The 25,237-nt window shown below is 40.9% G+C and overlaps 2 protein-coding genes across 2 annotated transcripts in view; one reads left to right on the top strand and one right to left on the bottom strand.

Annotated features, from left to right (window-relative positions):
* Positions 1-1,457: 1,457 nt before the first annotated feature.
* Positions 1,458-10,439, bottom strand: LOC311060489 (26S proteasome non-ATPase regulatory subunit 12). Its single transcript, XM_084078685.1, has 11 exons — positions 10,221-10,439; positions 9,453-9,512; positions 9,164-9,292; positions 8,957-9,064; positions 8,484-8,588; positions 7,582-7,731; positions 6,288-6,422; positions 5,779-5,891; positions 2,720-2,894; positions 2,444-2,521; positions 1,458-2,078 (listed from the first exon to the last, which is right to left on the bottom strand). The coding sequence occupies exons 1-11, from the start codon at positions 10,350-10,352 to the stop codon at positions 1,869-1,871; spliced, it is 1,395 nt and encodes a 464-aa protein (XP_083934811.1). The 5' UTR covers positions 10,353-10,439; the 3' UTR covers positions 1,458-1,868.
* Positions 10,440-13,836: 3,397 nt separating this feature from the next.
* LOC311063367 (cytoplasmic phosphatidylinositol transfer protein 1-like) overlaps positions 13,837-25,237 on the top strand; it is a 92,390-nt gene continuing 80,989 nt past the window's right edge. Inside the window, 1 exon segment of the mRNA XM_084082780.1 lies at positions 13,837-14,485. Coding sequence (XP_083938906.1) covers positions 14,438-14,485 — 48 coding nt within the window. The 5' untranslated portion in view covers positions 13,837-14,437.

Below are 25,237 nucleotides of genomic sequence, written 5' to 3'. Positions count from 1 at the left end.
GGCGCGCGCTTGTGTTGTGTGTGTGGCATCTGCCATAATAATACAACCTACACAGGGGTCTTCAACAGGGGTCCTCAGAGTTACTACAGGGGGTCCGCCAAATCTTTGTGTGATAGGATTTTTTTTTCCTTCACATTATCCACTTGAACCCTAGCATCCTTATTCTGAGGAAGACTTCTGCCAAACATATCTGCCAAAAATAGCAGATCTACAGGATCTTGTAGATCTGCTATTTTCAGCAAAGATGTTTGGTGTAGAGGGGAAAAAGAGCAGTACAGAGTGAAAGGTCAAGTTTACTAAGTATTGACTGTTTAAGTGGTTAAATGTCTGAAAATACACATACACATGAATCCAACAAACACTGATGACAGCTGCTGTCAACAATGTAACTATATGGAATCTATGAAAAAGTTTAATCTGCAACACAATTTTATACAATATGTAGCGGGGGTCCCTGATTCATCTCTGTCTCAGATAGAATGTCCATGGGCTGAAAAACGTTGAGGACCCCTGACCTACAAGCTAGTTACCAGGTTGACATGATATTTGTGACATGACACAAATATCAACATAATGCATCATCTCACACAAAAGGATAATAATCAATGTAATCCATAGGAAATACACTTTTATGCTGCATATTATATTTAACTATGGTGTTCTCTTGACTGTACATTTTCAATCTCAGCCTTGTAGAAAGATTGACAGTGAGAAGCCAAGGAAACATCTTAAGAGACGGATCACATCATCATGGTGTAATTATATTACTTGGAAATGTAAACCCCTACCTCTATTACTTGTATGTGAACCACCAGTGTTCTCTAAATAGATGTAGATGGCTAAGTTTTGCCATCTATTTAAATCTACGTGTCCCATCTAGACAGCCTCAACAGGTCATTGTAAACATCTTGCATAAGCTCACCAAATACATCTTGATTTACAGTGTCAGCTGTCACTGCTGTATTATTTAATGCCCTAGATGGCTACAACCGTGCCAGACACTGTCATGGCCCATTAACACGAAAGCAGTCATTTGAGATACTGTTGGTACTTTTAAGTAGCTAAACCAAATATACAGTAGGCAGCCATTTATATTCAGGGACACAGACCATGGTGTTTAAGTGTTAAAAAAAAAGTAATTGTAAAGTCCTTGTGTAATACAGTGTTAGTAGACTTATGTGTGAAATGGTGTAAACCCCCATACTGTATCAATCGGAATACAGACAACCTCAACACTGGTCCAAAATGACTGCTTCTATTGTTGAATATTTCATTAATACCAGCCCAAGTACTAACTGTATATATTTGAGTGTAGTGCTAATGTAATTACATACCCCTTTTACAACAAAAATACCCCAACTCAACAATGATTTTAAACCCCTCCCACCACACACACAAATACAAGACTGCGTCTACGCCAGGTAAATATGACAAAACCATTACATACTCTTCCGGGGAAAAGTGTTTCTGAAACGATAGGTGTTTAATGTTAACATTGAAAAGCAGACATAAAAAAGAGCTTTCAGCAAAGTTTTAATACAGCAAACTGCACATACTCTGGGACCTGTGCCCTCCAACTGTTACACCTGAAACATGGGGGAAAAAGGAGGCAGCGTCTGTCTGTCACAGCGCTGACACAAGGATGTGAATAAATGTAATTGTTGTTGCGTTGACTGCAATAATCCCACTTTAACAGAAACATCGAAACCAGTTGAGGTGTGATGCAGATTATTCCAAAATGAATCATTCCCAGCCCACTTGTATAACATTTTCAGGAACGTTCACAAAGGAAAGAAAATAACGGGCGTGTCAACAAAAAAACATTACATAACAAAATAAATGCACTCTGTTCTTTTGTTTTGTTTTTTTTACTGCAGGTTATGGATCATCTCCTCCTTGGCAATGAGATGTGTGGTCTTGTTAACCAGTGACATGAGAGAGTTGAGTTTGTGGGACCAGTCGTTGAGCAGGTCGTTGGGGTCTTTGGGCCTCTGGAAGTTGATGATGCCAGCCAGCCGGTCCACCTTGGCATAGATGGTCTTGTTCACCACTAGGTTGGAGAGGAACTCCTCTGATTCCTGTAGTGGACAGATGGTATATCAGCGTTTTTCTAAAATAGCGTATCCCAGGATCCTACATTTTCAGTCTTCTGTTCCTGGATTTTTTTATTTTTTTTTATGCATCGTCTTTCTTATCTAATCAACCTATTCAAACAAATAACCTATGCAGTTTAATGGAGGGCACCTTACAATGCAAGGATTTCAGAAGTATTCAGTAAACTAGTTAAAACTAAATCTCATTAACCTCATTAACCTCAAGATATTGCAATAATTTAAGTTGGCAGAGGATGTTGTGAATACATCTAAAATGATTGTCGATAATACAATTATAAATGTCCAGTGGCATTTGTGGTTAAAGAGCTTATAAGTGGAAGTGGAATTACATCAACAGAGAGGTCAAGGAGTCCAGCCATTCTCTTCATTGTGATCCTTGTGTAATATTTGGCCATTATTCTGATGTTCTGGGGAGAAAGAGGGAAAACTCATAAAATCATCATCTGCAGTAGATATTTTGCACAAATTCTATTGGTGTTAAGTCATATGAGGAATCAAGAAGGGACATTTCAAGGCAATATGACATCAGTAGTTAGTTGGCCGGGGTATGAGTGTGGACAGTGACAAACCCACCATGGGGTGCACTGCCCCTGCACAGTACTCACATGTTCTACAACTCTGTTCTTCAGGTCCTTCCACCTTTTCTCTCCGTCCTCAGAGTGGGAGAAGACATCTGTGGCGGGGCTGTCAGTAGAGCCTTCCCTCAGCTCCTGGCCATAATCCTCCACCAGCGCCGCCCAGCGCATCAGCTCCATGGTGGTGAACTGCTTCAGGAGGTCCCTGGGTAGCAGAGACATCAGAAAAAAACGAGGAATGAACAAATGTATAGTAATTTCCCCCATTTTGGAATGTACGGTCATCTCCAGTATTATTGGCACCCCTGATAAAGATGCAGAAAAACCAAGCACTAGCTGCTAAATACTGTAAGCAATCTGAAATGACTGCCTTATTCATTTTCACAGACGCATTTGCAGAGGTAAAATCAACATGCAAATTGGTTTAATTTAAGTCTCAGTATTACAGAATATTACAGTATTTGCATCATGAACAGCCCTTTTCAACTCAGATTACATGATTTCAGTTCTGGACACTTGTGGTAGCCATTCATGACATATTGTGCTCATGGAACCATTTCTGGTTACAATATTAAAGGAAAAATACAATATTAAAGGAATAATTTCATGCAAGTCGACACATGTAGTATACATGTACACTGCATAGTTAGCATACATACTGTATAGCATAAATATGACCACAAGACTTCTGAAAACGCGGTGACATTGCAGTGACATAAGATACGTTGGATTTTAAGGTAGAGAGACCACATAGATGGGGAACATAAGAGAGAAATTTTGGATTTATGAACTGAAAACACTCATTTGGACTTTTCCACGAATTGCCTTTAGTAAATATTAACTATTGTGTATACATCTATATCTTTATATTGTGTGTATGCCATATTGTTGAATAGAACACTTTTTGATCTTGCCACAACATGTTCACGTTATTTCAGAATTTGTCTTCTTGTCATCTCTGAGCTCACAGAAACAAATTCGAAATCAACTTCAAGTTGGTTTTGGCAGTAAATGTGAATATTATGTGAATACTCCACTTACAAAAAGTCTTTAGGTCTTAATAGGCCTACTCTCTCAATAGCTCGGGCTCTGTCTATTTGAACTGGTATACAGAACTGCATCTTACTTAGGGTGCGTTCGGATATACAGCACTGAGCGCACTGGCCAATACAAACTAATAGTGCGCTCCCAGTGCGCATTTCCGAACGCACCCTTAATATTCAGGTCAATTAACTTTAAGCTTACCTGATCATCAGCATATCAAATCAAGTTACAAGTAGATGTCAACATTGAAGCAAACCAACACTGATCAGGGTTATTATTTGCCCAAGATAAAAGAGTCCTGTAACTTCACTCTAGTCCATAGACTGCTTCACCTACCTAATAGAACAGATTTACAAGGTATCATCATGTCGCAATGCAACGCGTTGATACATTGTAGATTGGTTGTTTTTGTTAAGCGAGCAACACCATTGCACAGTGGAGTATAAATTCAACTTAACGTTACATCAAACGTAAGCATTTGATAAGAATATATCATATATATCATATATCAAATACATTTGGAAGATTCATCTTAATAATCTTGCATACAAAAAGAGAGCAAAGTCAGTATGGTATTGCCCATACGCAGAGTGTTTTGCCTGGAGGTGGTCGTCTAGGTCGCTAGGACCACAGTGACTCTGCGACACCAGTCGGGTGTCAAAGACACCTGACTTCTTATTTTGAGGGCAAACTTTTTTTTTTGGATAAATATTCACCACTGCTGCTACAACTTTATCCTAGGGGAAACACTGAACTGTGATTAATGGGTTTCTTTAGTTTTCACTTAGGTCAGAATGGTTCTCAAAGTGGGTCGTCAGTCTATATTATAGACAAAAGATTTATCCCAACTGTGCTTATTGATACTTTTAGCCATTTTGGGTGTTTTTATATCCACTACCCGAGTTGAGTATCTTTACAACCCTTTGTTTCGGAACAAATTGATTTTAAATGGACCACCTTATATTTATAACACAATTAAAGTGATTTGCGAGGACAGCACTGCCCTCAATTACACAAATTGAACATAAACATAACATAAAATAAATATGTAGAATTCCTTCTTTTTTTAAATTGTATCCAAACAAACTTTACTGTATCTTTATCAAGGGTGGCCAATAATTCACATACTTCAATTCACAAATTATGTATCTGCAAACATACAACTAAGGACTGTACTAGTAGCTACATAATCTGACCTCATAATCCTGAAACCTTAAAGGGATAGTTAGGGATAGTAATTAGTCATCCCATCGAGACTTCATGGATACTCATGTATATTCTTTTGTTTTTGTCGCATTCCAAAGCCAATACTTTGATGACCAGCGGACTGGTAGGCAGCGGTTCCGGTAGGAGACACGAAGGAATCTCTTTGCCTCCTACCGGAACCGCTGCCAGTCATCAAATTATTGGCTTAGGAATGCGACAAAACAAAACAAAAATCTCCATGGGGTGACTAATCGATAGAAAAAAAGTCATTTTGGAGGTGAACTATACCTTTAATAATGTTAGAAGAGTTCATTATATGTACATACTGTAGGATAACATTAATTGAATGACGATAAGGAGGACTGCACCACCTCCTCAGATCGTTATTTGGGTGCATTCAACCAAACAATTTGTCACAACATTGTGAAGAACCGGTTTGCACTCACAAAACGAGTCCAGAGGCTCCAAATGATTTATTTTACATTTATTCAGCACAAGAGAAATGGTGGCAGAGACATTTTGCTTCTAAAAGCCTAGCAGCACACTGACGAAGGCTTTTAGACCCGAAACGTTTCTGCCATCATTTCCCTCGTGATGAATAAAAGCAACATAAATCATTTAGAATAGGTTCACACTCAAAAAACTAGTCTAGAGGCTCCGAGATACCAAAAAAAAAGAAAAAGAAAGATCTAAATGGGCTGATTGATTAGGTTACAGAAAGAAAGCATTACAAAATTTCAAAGATCCCTCCCGTCATGCTTCCATTCTACATTTTCTGCTAAACTTGAACTCATTCCATGTCATTCCACTACAAGCAATGGAAATGTCGAATAGCTTACTTGTATTTAGGGATCTCTTCCAATTTCTTGTCTGTATTGATTCTGTGCACGAGGTCCGACTGCTCATTGTCATAAGGAGCAAGGATCACGTACAGCACAACGCTCTTCAAGGCCTGAAATAGAAAAGCCGTTTTTCTATAACACATTCACACTGCAAATGCAATAGGCAAATCAAGAAAAAGGTTCATAAGATACCATTTAATAAGACTCTAAATTAATATCCTCCCAAGTAAGGCCTTTGCATATAAGACACATTATATAGTATATATAACCCTAACCCTATACACATACACACACACGACACAATAAAGTTGCCCACATTTACGGATTTATGCTGCTCATCCCACAAGAAACGCGTGATCATTACAAGGGTTGCATAATTGTAAAGGGAAATGGACAGGCTTTGCAATAATAATATAAGATACAATGCCACTAGTATACTAAATACAGATATATGATTGAATGTATTGTCATGTGTACCACAGGCCCTTGAAAGATTGCCTGCTTACCTGTTGCCACTTGGAGCTGTCCTCTAGGATGCAGGGCGTGTCATAGATGGCCCGGTAGTGTTTGCAAATAGACAGATAGGAACCCTCGTGTTGGTCCACCTGAATCATCAGGTTGTAGTATTTGAGCTTCAACTCCTACAAGACAAAGTCAAAGAACTCAATCAAACAACAGTTCATAATAATATTGTGAAGATTTAAAGCCTGATTATAACCCTGAATTGCCCGTGACGACTGATATTCAAATTCTGCACAAATTAAGGCAGGTCATCATTGACATTTGGCACGTTATCTTGCAGTGTGCGAGGGTTTAGGATTCAAATCAGTTGGCTCCTGGTTGAGCCTCGGACGAGTCACAGCTAGGCCTGCCACGATCATGACATTTTACGATTCAATTGTGTTATTGATAATATTGAACATTGGAACATAAAAAAAAATCTGTTTGTCTTTTAGGCTTTGTAAACAAAAATTGCACAGGGTAGATATGACAAATAACTTAAATAGCATAATTTGTATACGGCCTATTTTGGCCAAAGTTCTATGTCCAAAATAGGCACAACGCCTCACGATGCAACACGTTGCAAGCTTTTAGATCGTCCATTTCCACTTTTTTTTTTTAAATGTATGAACATTTCCATATAGAAAATATATTTATGACGATAATGCAAAATAACTGATTATCTCAAATAAGCGATTATGTCATAATTGTGACAGGCCTAGTCACAGCCATCATGATTATACCAAATATGAGTTCTATGACTATAACTGTGAACTTGTTCCTGAAGTTTGTGATGCCCAATCCTTGTTGTTGGCAAACATGGGCTTTTGGATGACTAATCTGCTAAATATAAAAGATGGTCGTATTCTACATATAACCTGAATACATATTTAATATATGCTTGAATTTGGAATATTCGTTGACAGCCCTTTAGGAAAGTGTCTTTTTTAGTTTTACTTAGTCCTTTGGTTTGGTACCTTCTCAGCCTACAACTGAACTAGTTTACAACTGAACTATTAAATAACCTTCACTGTATTGCTTGCACCCAAGATACTGTATATTCAGGTTTATCCTATACAATTTGACTGACTCCTGACTCAACCGTTGTAGTGTTGCATCACTTACCTCTAGACCCATACAAGCATTGCCATACACGAGTCGGTATCGTTAATGCTGTATAATGTGGAGTATTATAGTGAAGGTTCATTGGGGCTCGTCTGCTAGCTCGCTAAACGTAATTCTGTGAGGCGTAACTCTATTACCTAATAGTGTTTGGGGTGAGTGCAGCTTCAGTCTTACTTCACTGCCTTCCTCCGAGAAGAACTTGGTGTTGATCTTCTTGCTGATGATTTGGGTGCGGATATAGTCCTTGACTGCGATGCACAGCCGCATCTGTTCCAGGATAAACTCCACCTTCTCTTTCTTTTCCATGGAGCCATATGTCTCCACCTGTGGAGAAATTGTTGTTTAGCACAAACAACACAAACTCCATTTACTGTACTCAAGTTGACACACAGGCACACACACACAGAAGGTAATATCTCAGTGTGCGCATTCCTTTCTCAGGCCCAAATCCACCTACAGAAATATACGCATAGTTGTCCTGCTGCCTCTGGGCGACTGAATTTCCCCCGCGGGGTCAATAAAGGCATCTATCCATCTATCTATACGAGTCATATTCATAGGCAAATATAGAGTACAGTTGTGGAAATTAATCAATTCTAAGATGCATCGTAATTGACATAGACAGTGACGTTACATAATCAAATAAATCTGAATTTAACACTGATCTACACTCACAACACGTTGCAATGATATGTGAGCTTGTAGGTATTTTCATTGAGGACACCGTCATACTTGGTTCCATCTGTATACTCTTACAGTTAAATTACCACCAAGGTTTTTACTGTGTACTCTCAAGAGTCTGTGGCACCCGAATAGGGGGACCAGGGCACTTTTGGTCCAGCGTCTATTACGAGTCATTACGGTAAACAACCTGCATGCTTGCTGCACAATATGAAGATTTAATAAATTAGTATGGGATCACAGCTTTCAACTGAATTCATTAGCTCCTTGTATATTTTATAGAGGGTTGGTATAAATACATGTAAGCACCAAGTATGACGGTGTAGTCATCTACAGCACCTACGGTCTCAGAAAATCTCACAGTAGCAGGATGAAGAAAGCTGAGGGTCCCTTACCTGCAGCTCTTGGAGAATGGCAGCAGCTTCTTTGACGTCTCCGTTCTTCTCCTTGATATTAGCCAGCGTTTTTGTCAGCCTGGCCCTTTCAATCTCAACATAAATCTGGGATGGAAATACATAATTAGCACTGTTGTATTTAAGGACGCAACAAGGACAACACACATACAGTACACAGGAAATTGTGCTGGCCAATACATCGTTAAACTCAATATAAATATTTTATTAATGCTTGATCTAATATTTATACTACTATTATACTATTTATACGTTTAAATGTTCACACAATATCTCATTGCTTTTTTCCTTTGTTGTGTGTACAGTGTACACAACAAGGAATACCCCCCCCCCCCCCCCCACACACACACACACACACTGCAGAGAAGCTGAACTCTAGTAGACAACTAAAGAGTAAGAAGACACATATGCACATGCAGACAGACACACACAATTTCATTGATATAGATATAGACCTTGCCAGCAGTCACTGTACGTAGAGTGTCAATGAGTCTAAGCTTGATGGTCAAGTCAGTCTGTGCATCCACATACTTGTAACATTCTTGGACCATCTTAGCAACAGCCTGTGAAAAGAGACCACATCAATATATATTATATTAATATTAATATTTTTAACCAAACTTCATTATTTCAAATCTGGGTTTCAGTAAGCCCATCAGGACCTGTTTGAGTTGGCTCCTCCGTTTTGAGAGCAGCATGATGTTTTCATTGAGGGCGTCCCAATCCTTGGCTTCATGACACATCTGGACCACAGCTACCAGAATTCTGGAGGTTGACACCATGTCTGATGCCTGGACAGACATAAGCACAAGAGAGACAATCAGAAGCAAGCTAGACAAAAAAAAGCTGGATAATATACGTGTCATTAGTTGGTACTTATTACTGTACACAAAAACAGAAAACAGAGAAACAGAGAGAGAGATAGAAGGTTCTCCGAAGAGTTATACTGACCGTTCTGGTTTGCTTCTCCAGTGACAGTAAACTCTCGACAGCCTCCTGCAGCTTGCCCTCCTGCAAGAGATCAACTGTATGAACAACAAATCATCCACACATAGCTCCCATGACTCTGTGTTGTGATTTCAGAACATAAACATAACATAATTTATTTGTCTGTCATTAAATGTTTCGATGAATTGAGTACAAAGGACCCCAATAGAAACAAGCCATAGTGCTTTCTTGGGTTTAAAATCCTCTTAACAGACCTTGTATTTAACTGTACATCTGTGCTTGCCTTTGCAAACTGTTAATAAAGTATTCAATCAATCAGAATCAAGGAAAAAGGTTGCACGACAGTTGCTGAATGAATTGAATACACAGGACCCCAATGGAAACAAGCCATAGTGCTTTCTTGGGTTTAATCCTTTTAGCATCCATTTGTATAGAACTGTACTTTATGTGCTTTTTTTGCAAACTGTTAATAAAGTATTCCATCAATCAATGCTGCCAGCTTATGCCACTACTAGCATCAAACTGCCAGCTAATGCTAATGACATGTCAAGCAGCAGCAGCCAACTGTCACCAACGTCTAGCTGGGACGAGAAAAAACAGGGCAGATAATCTGAGATTAAAAGTGTTTTCAACAAATACTAATGTGTTAAATGACAGAGATTTAAAGCATTAATTCGGGTTACACAAACATGATGTGGTAGCTAAGCTAACATGCTAGCAGGCTGATGCACCATGACTCAGCCGGGCGAGCCTCATTGAGGCTCCTCTTACTTTAGCCATTTTCTCGCATTCGGGGATCCTCTGGTCTACAGTGGAGCTGTAGTCCATCTCCATCTTCACTATCTTCCCGTCGGAGCGCTCCGACCGCTCCGGCTCGGTCACGTTCACGTTCGCGTTCGCCATGTTGAAATGATAATAGTCACAACGCAATGACAACTTAGATTCTTCTGTTAGCCGAGCTGTGCTAGCCTTGTTGCACTTTGTTTGACAAATGCAAGCACCGGAAGCGAGCAAAGAACCTGGCCAATCAGAAAAGAGAACTTCAAAAAGCAGCCGGAGTGCCTGAAGGACCCCGGAAGGACCTCAACGAATATTTTTAAATAAATCATTAAAGGTAGGGTAAGTGATATTATTTGGTTGAAATAAAAAGTTGTTTGTTAAAAGGCTAAAGCTCTATATTGTGATAGTAATGTCACAACCCGAAATGCCCACCCCCCTGTTTACTGTACATATTTTTCTTTGTGTGTGTGTGTGTGTGTGTGTGTGTGTGTGTGTGTGTGTGTGTGTGTGTGTGTGTGTGTGTGTGTGTGTGTGTGTGTGTGTGTGTGTGTGTGTGTGTGTGGGGGGGGGGGGGTGTATGCATGTTTTGCATATATATGAGGGATACAAAATAAATAATGTAAATTGGAAGTCATAAAACAAAAAATGTGCGGACAAAATAATGAGTGCGGTGAGCACCATGGCGGGGAGGACAGAGGGGGTTCACTGTACCTCACTGATGGGACAAAAAGAGAGCTGACCCAGAAGGCAAAACTCTCAATCTACAGGTCAATCTTCATTCGTACTCTCACCTGTGGATGATATGTGGGTTATGACCAAAAGAACAAGAGCCCGAAATGAACAGTGGTTGGCATCTTTCTTGGAGGATAGGGTAAGAAGCCCAGTCACCCCGGAGCCACTGCTCCTTTATGTGGAAAGGAGCCAGTTAAGGTGGATCAGGCATCTAGTATGGATGTAACAGATTCTTCTGGTTGTCTCCCCAGGGAGGCCTTCAGAGAATGTCTAGCTGGCAGGAGGCCATGGGCAGACCGAGGACCAGATGGGGGTATTATATCTCCATGCATTGGAATAGAGGGTATGCGTGTGACATCATCATCAAACCCGGAAGTTATGCAGGAATGCCTACTGAGTGTCAAAAAAATACTTTCTGGCCTTGACAACCCATGCATCCAAACAGAAAAGTCATATCTGATTGCATTAAACAATGTTAAACTCACTTTGCATGTTGCTTTGCCACTCGCTTTGCCACTCGATGTGCCATTCACTTTAAGCATGCGCATACCCTCTATTGGAACACTTCGGGATCCTCCAGTTGGATGTAGCTAATGTGGTCTGGGATATGGAAAACTGGGATTCTCTGCCGGAACTGTTTCTTCTGCGACCCTGACTAAGATTAATGGGTTCATGAAATGTCAATTTGTCTCACTTGAAACTGCATATTCTGAAAAGTATAGGGAAATTAGCTATATAAAAACAAAGGAATTAAAAAAAAACAAAAAAAAAAACAAATATTCACAAATGTCAGGCCAAAATTAAGGCAGCTCATCAAATAAATCCAACTTTCTGTTTATAAACTCTCCAGGAGGGTATGTTTATTAAAATGATATTAGTTTATTTAATCTTAGCCAGAACTGACAGTTTTATATAGGCTAACTGGGAAATGCTTTTTTAATATTGAACAAAACAAATAAACAGGACAATTATGTGGTTCATTATTGGGTAGCCTTAGCATATACGTATAAACAAAATCAGCTCACTTTAGTCCATTAATGGAGGAGAATGGGGACAAATCTCAGATTTTATCATATTTAATTTGATTAGGGTATAACACCCTTGTTAATACATGGGATTGTTATTGGGATATTTCATACATTAACATCAAAATACATTGACAGTTGTCTCATAATTCTTATGGTCAACTTTTTATTTTATCGCAGACAAGAATATCAATCTATGATATGATACTATTAATAGAGACAAAATCAGCCTTGCACTATTTGACTGGTTTCCATTGTTGAAGTTTCTTATTTCTTCATCTATGTTCACTGGCAAATGATTCTTGAATTTGTCCAATAATGATCTAATTAAGGAACTGTATTTTTTTTTTTAATAAAGTAAGTGAAATTATGCCATTTGTACCACTTATGAATCAACTGGTTTAACATGAATGAAGAACCTTATGAATGAAAGAAAGAGACCAAAGGATGTAGGAATGAGTGAACAACACTGCCTGCAATGACCGCAGAGCAACAGATGGTGTCACTTTAATATTTGCATCAGCATCAATCCGTTCAGATCCAATCCTCCTTTCACACAGCCCACTGCCCCGAGAGGCTTCATTGCTCCCATGAATAAAGCTAATGTAGGTCAGTGATTTTCCCTGCTTCCTTGGAGGAGAGAATAGGGAATGGAATGAGGCCTGACCGAAAACACCAATTAAAGCTTGTTGATAGAATATCAAAATAGGAATTTAAAAAATCCCCAAAAAGGTAGCACATCCCAAATTTCAAATCAATGGAGGACAAAGTACTCACATTTCCACTTTTTTTTATTGGCACACAATAAATGCTATAGCTTGTTGATAGAATGTGTATTGCAGTGTTGATGAGACTCTTTAATGTGCTGTAAGTGATATTTCTGAGTTAAAACAAAAAAAAGTTGGGAATGGAAAAAAAAAAGGTATTGATTGAATACTTTATTAACAAGATTGTTAACAGTACAGTACAGGTAGTACAGTCAAAGGTTATTAAATGTTGTTAAAAGGATAACATGTGGGGATCTCATCTTAAACAAGCTCAGTAATGAGTCTCCCAGTTTAGTAGACCTTGTATTGTGAATTTGTACTTCCATGTACTGATGTTCTCATGTCTTACTAAATAAAGTACATCAAAACACAAAAAAAGGAAAACATTAACATAAAAAGCCAACATCATCAGACTCAGATAGAAAGTAAAAAAAAATACACAATATTTCACAGTCAATCCATATTGCACAATCAAAAAGTCTTAGTCAAGCATTGTTACTTCAACATCATGTTATCATCATGTTAATTGTCATGATGTTGGTGTTGGCAGTGGCATCATGTTTTTTAGGCGCTATTCGCTATATCAATTATTCGATTAATTGAGTAGAAAGGACCACAATGGAAACACGCCAGTAGGCTACTTTCTTGGGTTTAAACTCCTCATAACAAACCTTGTATTGAACTGTACTTCCCTGTGCTTGTCTTTGCAAACTGTTAATAAAGTATTCAATCAATCAATCAAACCTCGTGCGTGTGTGTGTGTGTGTGTGTGTGTGTGTGTGTGTGTGTGTGTGTGTGTGTGTGTGTGTGTGTGTGTGTGTGTGTGTGTGTGTGTGTGTGTGTGTGTGTTCGCGCGCTTTTAAAGATATATAGGCTATTATATCTATATCCCATTCCCACTGTACTGGCATGTGTAGTGTAGTCTACTGTCATCTTTTGTACTAATAAACCACCCTAAAATTGTGAGGGGGTGGGGGGTGAAATAACGCTCACTCCCCTCGCACCCCCTCGCTTCCTGTCCGGTCCAGCGCGTGTTTCCGTGGCTGCAGCAGCAAAGTATCGCGTCGTCGCTCTGAGAGACGGAGGAGCTTCATTCTTTGACAGGAGGGGGCTTGAATGTCTGAATCTCCACATCCTCAGTGTGTGTTTGCTTCTTTACATCTATTTCAGACACCGAAAAGCGACTAGATTCTTTTTTTTTTAACTGGTGATGACCATTGCTTTTTTTTAGGCGAAGGTATATCGTGCCTTGGCTTTTTTAGTCAGAAAGCTGCACTTCTTCCAACAAGCATTTGTACAAAGTGACAACATCTGCTTGGCACATTTTTCCCTCGGCACCACATAGAACCCAGACGCAGGATACTGGCTTGAAGAAGAACATTTCCTTGTTTACCGTTGATGAGTGCGATCCTTTTTCGACTATACTGTTCTTCTCCTAAGTTCCTGCCCTCCTGAGACCTATTTCTCTCCGATGAGACCGGACAACTTCGAGCTTATTATTTTGTAGCCGGCTGTCTGTCTCTTTTTGTTTGGTGTATTTTCTGGGCTGCGGTCGGTCGCGCTGCGCAAGGAAGGCTCTCCACATGCATTACCAAACCCAGGGCTTTCAATAAAACACTGCAAGAAGAGGAAACCGTTACTACTACGTTGTTGTCACACAATCCAAGACACACGTCAAGGAAAGATGTTACTGAAGGAGTACAGGATATGTATGCCACTGACTGTGGAAGAGGTGAGTTTGATTTTGTATTTATTTTACTTTATTAATAGTCTGATAAAACATTCCACGGTGAAGATTCAGCACTCCATATAGGTTATAGATGTTGGGTTAGATCAGTGGTTCTCAACCCGTTGGGTTGGGAGTGGGACCCCCAATATGGGGGGTCCACAGATGACAGTGAAGTGACAATTTAAGGTCCACAGATGACAGTGAAGTGACAATTTAAGGACTTTTAAGACCCTTTTATTCCCCTAAAAAAAGGAGGAGAAAAAAAGTAATCAACAAAGTATACTATAAAACTGGTCAAACATTGGTCAATGCTATTTTCACAATATTTATCTGTGGAACCGAAAATGTAATGCCTCAACTCCTACATCCCAGAAGCTTGTCAGGGTGGGGGGTCCCTCAAAATCAAATATGATTATTTTGGGGAGTCACGGCGTGAAAAGGTTGAGAACCACTAAAGGCCCTTTCAAAGTCACTAGATGGAACTTTTTAAAAGGTTCACTCATTCAGCCCTGATCTGATGTTGTCTTCACTGTCCCAGAGTCACGCACGCACTGGCACACGCCCAAACACTCACTCACTCACTCACTCACTCACTCACTCTATCTGTCTCTCGCTCTCTCTGGCTCTCTCTCTCGCTCACACACACACACACACACACACACACACACACACACACACACACACACACACACACACACACACACACACACACACACACACACACACACACACACACACACACACACACACACACACAGTCAGGAATGGTTAATTGCTATAGCTGCAGTTTCTGCAAAATGATGAGGTCTTGCCAACAAGTTTTATTTTTTAATAACTCAACCACTACAGCAGTGCTGGACATTAGGCTACTGGACACATTCAGGCACTCATTCATTTATGTTGCTTAAATCAGTGGTTCTCAAACTTTTCATGCCAAATTAATGTATATTTGGCACGGACGCTCATTTGAAAGGATTTTGTGCCAGGGACGCCCAGAAGAGAAGATTTGTGTAAAAAATAAATATAGGCCTTTATATACTATAGCCTATTATACATTTTTCAAACACTTTCAAGATCTTTAAAAAAAATGAAAAAAAGCAGATATACGGTGCAACCTTGCACATGTGAGCTTGTAGATCTTCTATTTTTGAATAGCCAACATATAAATGGATACATTCTACTTACAGGGCAAACACATTCTGTGTTCATCATTGATCTCACACACACACACACACACACACACACACACACACACACACACACACACACACACACACACACACACACACACACACACACACACAGAACACACCACAAATGCGTGTTCTATCTCTCTCCCTCCCTCTCTTCCGTGTTCTATTTTGGGCTCTACAGTATCTAAGTTTTGCCTCTGTGTTTCCCGCCTCCTTTCTCTCTTTTTACACACACACACACACACACACACACACACACACACACACACACACACACACACACACACACACACACACACACACCATTAAATGTGCCGAGTTCGCATTGATCCTCGCTGCACTGTTGGGTGCACATGCAACCAAAATATGCACATCCTTATGCAGGAGCACGACCAGGCCCTCCAGTGTGAATCAATTTACATCAGTTTCACACTAATAGTAATATCCCTCCTTTTTGCACACCCATCGATCTGTATCTGTAGGATGCTGTTGGTTTCCTTCTGTATGGAAATAGAACGTGGATGTCTCTGTCCCATAACAACAACGCTTGGCACAAGTGTGATATAACACCCCTTCTTTCAATTATCACCCATGTTGCCACTACTAAATGTCTTGTTTTTATCACTCTCCACGTCTTGGTCTCGCTGTAATCACTGGGTCGTAGTAAAGCGGTGTGACATTCATGCGTTTTCAATAACCCAATGATGGAGACTTGGCCTTGCACCAAAAACAAATAAAATCGCAAGGATTTATTGGATTAAATAGCCTATGCATTGTATTGATGGAATGTGTTCTCCTTACCCTATACCAATACCCCTGCGAGAAAACCATAGCAAAGAGAGTGATTAAATCGATAGTTCAAGAGGCTGCCATTCTTTCAGATGTCTTATTGGGCATTTGTGACCTTCTAACAGAAAGAGCAGCCTGTGTCTTAGATCTTCCTGCTTGCTCACTATGTTTGCTCACCAGTCACCACATACAGCAGGTCCTCTGTCTGTACAGTATGTGCCTTTACACTGTACGTATGTTGGCCTCAGTGAAAGCTCCTGAAGGACACTTGCGTGTGTGTGTGTGTGTGTGTGTGTGTGTGTGTGTGTGTGTGTGTGTGTGTCTCAAACAGCCTTGAGCCTGTACTGCCTCACCATGTGAACAGAGGGTTCATGAGCAAAACCAGAAGAGGTGACAGTGGAAAGTGTGTGATGCTTTTATCGCCCCCACAACTTTCAATTTCCTCTCTTTGCAAGTCCCTGCTGAGAATTTGGCCGTTAAACGTTCAGTTTGAACCGTCTTCAAAACCACAGTGGAGACATTGCAACACTGAATGACTAACGTGCTAATATGGATGGCAACAAACATACATAATGCTAGAAACATTGTGGTGGCCTTTATCATAACGCATGATGTTTTTGGTTTAGGTAAGGCCACTAGTGTGAGAGTGTATTAAATTAATAGTCCAAGGAAGCACGCACATCCAAAAAATGTGTGTAACAGTTGCTGGACAGAAATACGCACAATTAATAATATAATAATAATAATAAACTTTATTTGTATAACACCTTTCATGACATGAAATGCAGCTCAAAGTGCTTTACAGAGCAAGAATACAATTACAGTTACAACTAATTTAGCAATAAAGCAAATAAAATAAAATAAATTCAAAATTAAAAGAAGAGAAGTCCACACACTGCGATGTACAGTAGCTCCCAGAAATTCACTTTAATGAGGACTAAGGAGTCATGGACAACGTTTCAACACAACATGGGTCTTCATCAATCATCAGGTCTCATTTATCAGTAGATACATTTGCCATTATGTCTTTGATGCTAGAGGAGAGGAGATGGGTGAGAGCGGATATCAAGCGGTCATCTTTCATCACAAATGTTTGGTTTCAGTGTAGGCCTCACTCCTTCTCAAATAAGCCTTCGTTCTAATTTACCCGAAGCAAAAAAAAATCCTCATAAAAAATATGTCTTTGGTAGACTGAGATAGATTCGTCACCCATCTAGTACATGCTTGGTATTGCGCTGAATTAGATTAAGCGCTATAGAAAATGGGAGAATGAGTAAAGGAACTAATGACAGAGAAACTAATGCATGAGTAAATGAATGACAGAATAAGGACATGATCATTTTGTGATGATTTTCCATTCATCAAAAAACTTGGGACTCAGCATGCTTGTAAAACAGCAGTGCAATCCCCTCCTCCTCGGCGTCTATGGCGACCAGGGGGGGAGGGTCTCTTATCATGACTGTGCACATTGAGGCTGTTGACATGTCGTCCCTCATCTCTGATTACTGGAGTGTACTTTTCCTGTTTGTCTAAAAGGAAAGGAGTAATCGAAGGGGGTTGGGGAGGTCAGAAGTAGATAAGAAGGGAAGGAGAGAGGATGGAGGAAAGAAGGGAGGGGGGCAGATAGAAATGGGGCAAGGAAGTGAGGCAGGGCCGGGGTGACAGAACGGACATGAGGGACGAAGAGAATGAATTAAGGAAGGGATGAATATTGATGGAGAACAAGGGTGAGATAGATTGTGGATCATGTGTCGTCAAACATCACTAACCCCATTATTTGGGTTTCAGCAGACGGCAAGGGTTTGAGGGGAAGGGGTAGAGGGAGGGGGTAAGGACAGCAGGAAAGGAGAGAGGGTAGGGAGTGGTGAGGATGAGGGTCTCTCTAGGTCGTCCTCCATACATCTGGCTCGTTGGTGCATCTTTCTTCTTTATTTTAGGGCTTTTTATGCCTTTATTGATAGGACAGTAGGTTGACAAGAAAAGGGGAGAGAGAGATGGGGAGTGACATGCAGCAAAAGTCGTCGGGATCGGGACTCGAACCCGCGACGCACTGTCAGGCTACATTACAGTATAGGTCCTCCTGCATCTTTCTTGAGTACATCCACATATGTTAATGTGGGACGTCCTTGTGACCGGTGCCCGTGTGTTGGTTCCCACTGCACCAATTTGCTGGCTGGCAGCTCTTGATGTCTCTTTGGCAGTGTCCTGCTAGTCTCATTCTCCTGGCTGCTAATTTCTCACTCACCATTTCAACAATGCCTAATGATAATTTCAACGTTACCTGATGACAATTTCAACGTTATCATCAAACGTGTGTGTGTGTGTGTGTGTGTGTGTGTGTGTGTGTGTGTGTGTGTGTGTGTGTGTGTGTGTGTGTGTGTGTGTGTGTGTGTGTGTGTGCGTGCGTGCGTGCGTGCGTGCGTGCGTGCGTGCGTGCGTGCGTGCGTGCGTGCGTGCGTGCGTGCGTGCGTGCGTGCGTGCGTGCGTGTGTGTTTGTGCACATGTACGCGTGTCAGTATGACAAATGTACTTACTCATGTGTGATGCATGTGTGTGTCACAGGGCCATGTGAGGTCGCAACTCTTTATTTCTGTGGGAAGAGATTAGTCTTTGCTGCTTGGCCTCTTGCGGTTGCGTGATCGCAGCACTTCTGCAGATGTGTGACTGCAGAATATAGGAAGTCTATATCTGTTTACACAATGTTTCGACAAGTTTAACGAACATGTCAGTTCAAGAACACACATTGAGTAATACCAAATTACCGCAGTGTGTCATAACTGTCTAGTCATGGTTTCCATTGGCCTCTGTTAACATCTCTATACAGCATCTCTATGCATCCTGTCTCTCTGTGATAGTGTCCAAATAGGACTGCATGATAATTAGTATTGGGTACCCCTTAGCCCGAAACTCTTACCTGCTGTCTCTTCTGGCGTTGCAAAGTCCATCATGGCCAAACTATAGTATACACATACATTCTATATTGAGCCAGATTTTTACTTGGTTGCGTTATGTATGATATATGATATGTGAAAAAAAAAAAAAAAAAACATTTGAACCGTTATTGTGAAAAATATATAATATCCCCCCAAAAATTGTCTAGTTGAAAAAGTTTCAGTCACAGTATGACTTTTTAAAAAAAGCAAAAACTGGGCAAAAACTGTTTCTTCTCTTCCCTGGAGCATGTACAGTTCCCAGTAGTAAGGCCAGTAAGTTGAACCAAAAAGTTAAACCTGCAGAGTACCTTTTGTCTTTAATATGGAGTCTAAGTTACAGATTCAGAGCACCTTCAACAACTAACACACAATTGTGGTAAGCAATTCATTAATATGGAGAGCACAAACCTGTGCGAACAGATGTCCTGCCCCCCCCTCCTCTTTACACGTGTGCTTGTGTGTATAATGCATGTGTGCATGTGTATGCGCTTACTCATGGATGACTCTCCCCTTTCCCAAGCTCTCAAGGATGATGCTGAGATCATCTAACCCCCGGATGACCTGATCCACTTCCCATGCAGCCCAACGCCCCATTCCAAATAACTGTTACATGTCCCTGACGTAAATGGAGGCCCAGTAAATGATCTTTATCTTGCCTGACATTTTACAGTCAAATTGGGGCCACCCCAAGCTGCATGGGAAGCGGTTACTTCCAGGAAAATAATAATAACATGAAGGGAAAACTTAAAGGTGACTTGATAGTAGAATAGGCAGGTCTACCATCTCCATTTAGCTGTACTCAATTCACCCACATTTCAGTGTGACTCACGCCATAATGAAATTCTGAGAAGGGAAAGGGAAAAAAGACCCATTCTATTAAAACACTAAATTAACTACGGTGCTGTTTTATGGCTGGAGTCACAGCCAATAGGCAACTTTTTCTATTCCCAGGAATAAGTAATGAAACTGCTGCAGCACTTTTCTGCTACCCAGCACCAACAGTAACTGCAGGACCACAGCACTGTTTGTTTAAAATCCTCTCTGAAGCCATCCCTATATAGTTCGTTTTTAGCCGCCAGCTGAAAGCGCGGCTCTGTATTCACTCTGACTCTGACCCGACAGATTTCCGACATGTATTCAACACTTTTTTTTGCTATTGGCTGTCCTGGCTGTCCTTCACTACTTCACAGCCAATGGGGAGACACTACTTTAAAGCCAATGGACGGCCGTCCTAGCCAATGGACGGCCGTCGTTTACAGCACCCGCCTTGGTATGTTGTTAGCTGCTAGCATGGCCTGCTACTTGTATTGTGTAACTGCTGGTTCATAATGCAACCTGATAATAATGTCCAAAGCATGTCTGTGAACGTTTACATCCATTACTGTGTTGGCATTAGTTGGGATTAATGATTATTAGCCAAACCAACTTAATATGAGCCGTTAGCGTGTTGCTAAGCTAACGGACGTTTAGCGTTAGCATGCGGCTAACGTTAATGCTAACGTCGTCACCGTGACTGAACTAACAATGTTAACATCTCATCTACAAACTTTATGAACCTTACTGTGGTTAATGTTATCAGTGCTACCCAAGTAGTCCATTGAAAAGTATTATTTTGGTGTATTTTGTGTATTGTAACTTGGACACTGTAACTTAATGGTAGAGGGGGGCGCGTTGTACGTTCAGAATGCCTCATGGGTAATGTAGTCATTTTCTGCTATTTCGGTTCTACTGTGATAGACTGTTTTGGGGCAAAAAAAGCCTGCCGCTGGCGGCTATATTATGACTTGTCATATCTTGTTTCTTTACTGTACACCATGTCTTTGAAATTGAAACATTCTATATGCATATGCACCTTTGCCAAAGGTGCAACTCTTTTTGATCAACACATTTTTGTTGTAGCCTACCACTTCAGCCATCACGCGTGATGACAACACATAACTCAATAAACAATGGAAGCTTCTGAGTATTTCCATTGAGCATCAGCTGAGAGCTTTGCAAAGAATGTCATTGAACGGGACAGGCGGCATCTGGTTCTATTGCAACAGATTGAAATATTTTGTGCCACGTCTGTGGAACCCAGTGGTTGGCTTTCCCAGGTGGTATTTGCCAGCTTTAGTTGCGAGTTGGCAGGCTGAGTGGATGGGGTCATGGGGATGGGGATGGGTGACTGTATGAACGGCTGACCTTGCAAACTTGTGTGTTTAAGGGAAATGACCGACCGGCCGCCATTCCAAATGTCATTCTCTTCAGCCAAAGTGAACTTATATTTTAGTCAAGTCAAGAACAGTTGTGCTGTAGTTAGTTTATTATCATTGTACTGTACCTTGTAACACTGGCAACTAAGATCAGTGACCACACATGCACATACTGTACACCATTGGAAATCATTTGGCCTACACTGGCATGCACATTGAAGTGAAGTTGTCTCCTCCTGGCAGTCTCCATGCTGTTTCAAGTCAGCTGTGTTTGGTTTTTGATGTCCTGCTGCTACTGTTGGTCGATCAGCCATTCTGCCAGATTACTTTTCCGATACATCCTTTCCAATGAAACCACCACACTCCCCTCCCCCTTCCAATCCAATCAAGTCCAACGTGTAGCCAGCCCCCCCACCCCCGCACCCACACACACACACACACACAAATAAATGGACGTGGGATGTAGAGTGAAACACACATAATCACAGGTACAGGTCACATGCTTACAGGTACCTCGTCAATCTCTCTCTTTCTCTCTCTTTCTCACGCACATACAGTACAGTATGAATCTGTCTCTGTGTCACAGTGCACAACTCATGAAGCCCCTCACTTGTACTGACAAAACCACAGCATATATATAGATTGTGCTTTGAACCCTAGAGGTTTTATCTTCCAAGGGAGGCACTTAGATTTCATGTTTTGTAGAGTAGTTTAGCCAGTGCTAAGCTACTCTCTAAAAAATCTCCACCAGGGCGGATCATGTTTTTGCTCGGTAAGTCTGTCTGTCTGTGAGCGGCTAATCTCGGACACCGCTGGACTGATCGGTGTGAAACTTTGAACACACACTCTCCTATTAGGCCAAAAAATAACCTCCGCCCCAAAAGGCATATATGGAGATCCGGTTGTCCAGAACTGCCGATCCAACCAATATGCCATATATGGGCATATACTGATCAGGGATCTCCATATATGGGCATAAAAGGAACAAAGGCAGACAGACATACAGACATACAGACAGACAGACAGACAGACAGACAGACAGACAGACAGACAGACAGACAGACAGACAGACAGACAGACAGACAGACAGAGAGATCTCCATATACAGGCATAAAAGGGCCACAGGCAGAGGCAGACAGATACAGAGATCTCCATAATATGGACATGGTTACAAAACCAGGTGGGGCATGCATTCCCAACTTGCACTGTTCCCGAGTAATTATGCAGTGACATAAGCAGATTATAATGCCTTATTATGAGTATGTTTATAATGCATTAACAGCAAGTGCTACCATACTTTTTGTTAGATTACTTTTTCTTCTCCAGTCTAAACAAGTGTTCAAAGATGGCTGTTTAGTTAAATCCATGATTTAAGGGCCCTTTAACAGGATTGGTTGCTATTGTTAAATCCCCACACTCGCCTCCATGACACCACAATTAATTTGATGTGCAGGGTATTAAAAGCTGAACGGAAGAAAAAAAAAAACTGTCTGTGCCGTATTTCTGCACAGATAACACGGCTATTGAAATGTTGACAGTATTGTTCTTTTCAGAGAGCTCTGGCAGTATTTAGGAATTCTAAATGAAGAAAATTGGCACTGCGAAGCAATAGGTGTTGGTTTAATGTTGAGAGATACAGTGTGTTACCATGATGCTTTGAGGGGGATTTGCAGCCACTGCGATCAAAGTCTGTAACACAATATCAAACCCTTAGCTTAGTAGTTATGTGACGTCTTTTATTTTCCCTGCTGGGAGACTGGACATTATCCACTTCACCAGGAAACCACTTCACTGCTTTTGCTCTCCATGATTAGACTCTCCTGTACACTCCCATGGTTGGTTTAGAACATGGCACGTGGCCAGTGAAATGGACCCTGTGTGCACATTTGTTTTTCTTTGGCGTGTTGGGTGAGATGCAAGACCTTTTTTGCCATCTGGTATACATGACTATGTTGTGATTCAATCAAGATGCCATTTGCTGCCATTTGTTCTTCCAGAGGAAACCATCATGGCTTTTGATGGACCATTATCCTCGGATGAGACCCACTCTCATTTCCTAGATGGATCTGTGTGGCTTTGTGCGTGTGTGTGTGTGTGTGTGTGTGTGTGTGTGTGTGTGTGTGTGTGTGTGTGTGTGTGTGTGTGTGTGTGTGTGTGTGTGTGTGTGTGTGTGTGTGTGTGTGTGTGTGTGTGTGTGTGTTAGCCTTGGGGAAGCAAGCTCATAACACTGGTGCAACATGAGACTGTCACGTCTTTCTCACAATCACATTTCAATTGTCTGTAGAGTGAACTGTTTCAGTTTTCCCCTCCATTTCTTTCTCATTCACGTACAGTGCCCCCCACACACACACACACACACACACACACACACACACACACACACACACAAAATGTATATAATATTATTAATTAATTAATGTATGTATATAATATTATTAATTAATTAATGTACCGGTATTTATTTTTTTATTTTTCTAACGTGAAGAATGAAGAGGGAGTTTGACACGACTCACTGATACATAAACTGTGAAATGTTGGTAGGACATGTGCCGCAGAGACTGTATAACACACCAAACAATATCATTTAAAAAAGTAACAATACTTATTCTAATTAAAAAATATAAATAAGAAAAAATGCATAAATAAGATAGAAGTCAAGTTAAAGTACAGGTAGAACGGGAGGCTACCTGTGGTGCCCCCCTCAGCAGAGCATACCTCACCACCTTCTGTAGCAATCACAGGTGGTGGGAAGAGCTATTTCCATACCACATAGAGAGATGGTCCCTGTCAGCATGCTCTGGGTTGTAGCAGAGTAGAAAGATTTCAGGATCTTCTCTGAGACCTTGAATTTGCTCAGCTGCCTGAGGTGGTGCAGGCGTTGCCTCGCGTTCTTTGCCACAGTCTCTGTGTGCATCCTCCACGTCAGGTCCTCGGTGACATGCATCATTGATCAGGGGGGGGCGTGCCGTGTAAGACCTCTGCCTCTGCTACATTCACCCAACTTTTTTTGCCAGGATTTGACTTTCCAGTCATGTTATTGCCTCCCTAAGCTGCAGGCTAATGCTGCCCCATTGCAGGACCTGGGAAACTCAACGGGGAAAATCCCAGACACACTAACCCGTTTATTCATTGTGCTAACGGGGCCAATTTCGTCACAATGTTAGGGTTTCATGAGAGATACCATTAATGGTCACATGCAGAAGGCTGCGCAAAGGGGAGTTCATGTAAATTAAGTCATTTGCTGTCATATGAGCCACGCGGTAGTCAGTTTGTTACCAGCGTCACTCCTTACCATCATTGATTGCAAACGTCTGCAAAGTGGTCTGTGGTCTTTGTTGTTTGAAATCTATGTAAACTGTGCCTAGCTTACTAAGGAAACCAAACATCAGGTCATGTTCTTTATAGTGTTAACATGGTGAATAAACCTGATTCTGTGTTATCAGCAAACTTCAGACATCCAATGTCACATACAGCTTACTGAAGGTGTAGTGTTTACAAGTAAAAGTCCGGAATATGACTTGAGTGAAAGTACAAAAGTATTGGTTTAAAAATGAAAGTAGAAAGTACTCATTATGCAGAATGTTCCATTTCACAAGTTTTCAAATGTATACATTGTATACAAATCTTTCGAAAATAGCAGAGCTA

Source organism: Gymnoscopelus microlampas, assembly GCF_963454915.1.
Source record: "Gymnoscopelus microlampas genome assembly, chromosome: 2".
Taxonomy (NCBI): Eukaryota; Metazoa; Chordata; class Actinopteri; order Myctophiformes; family Myctophidae; genus Gymnoscopelus; species Gymnoscopelus microlampas.
This window is presented reverse-complemented; position numbering and strand designations above follow the sequence as displayed.

Bases quoted from the DNA above. Each gene is read 5' to 3' on its own strand.
- LOC311060489 (XM_084078685.1), bottom strand. From the start codon at position 10,352: ATGGCGAACGCGAACGTGAACGTGACCGAGCCGGAGCGGTCGGAGCGC. The intron at 9,065-9,163 runs GTCCTGATGGGC...CTCTTTTCACAG, and splicing joins GGAGGAGCCAACTCAAACAG to GCTGTTGCTAAGATGGTCCA. The intron at 2,895-5,778 runs GTAAGCTATTCG...TCTGCTACCCAG, and splicing joins GAAGAGATCCCTAAATACAA to GGACCTCCTGAAGCAGTTCA.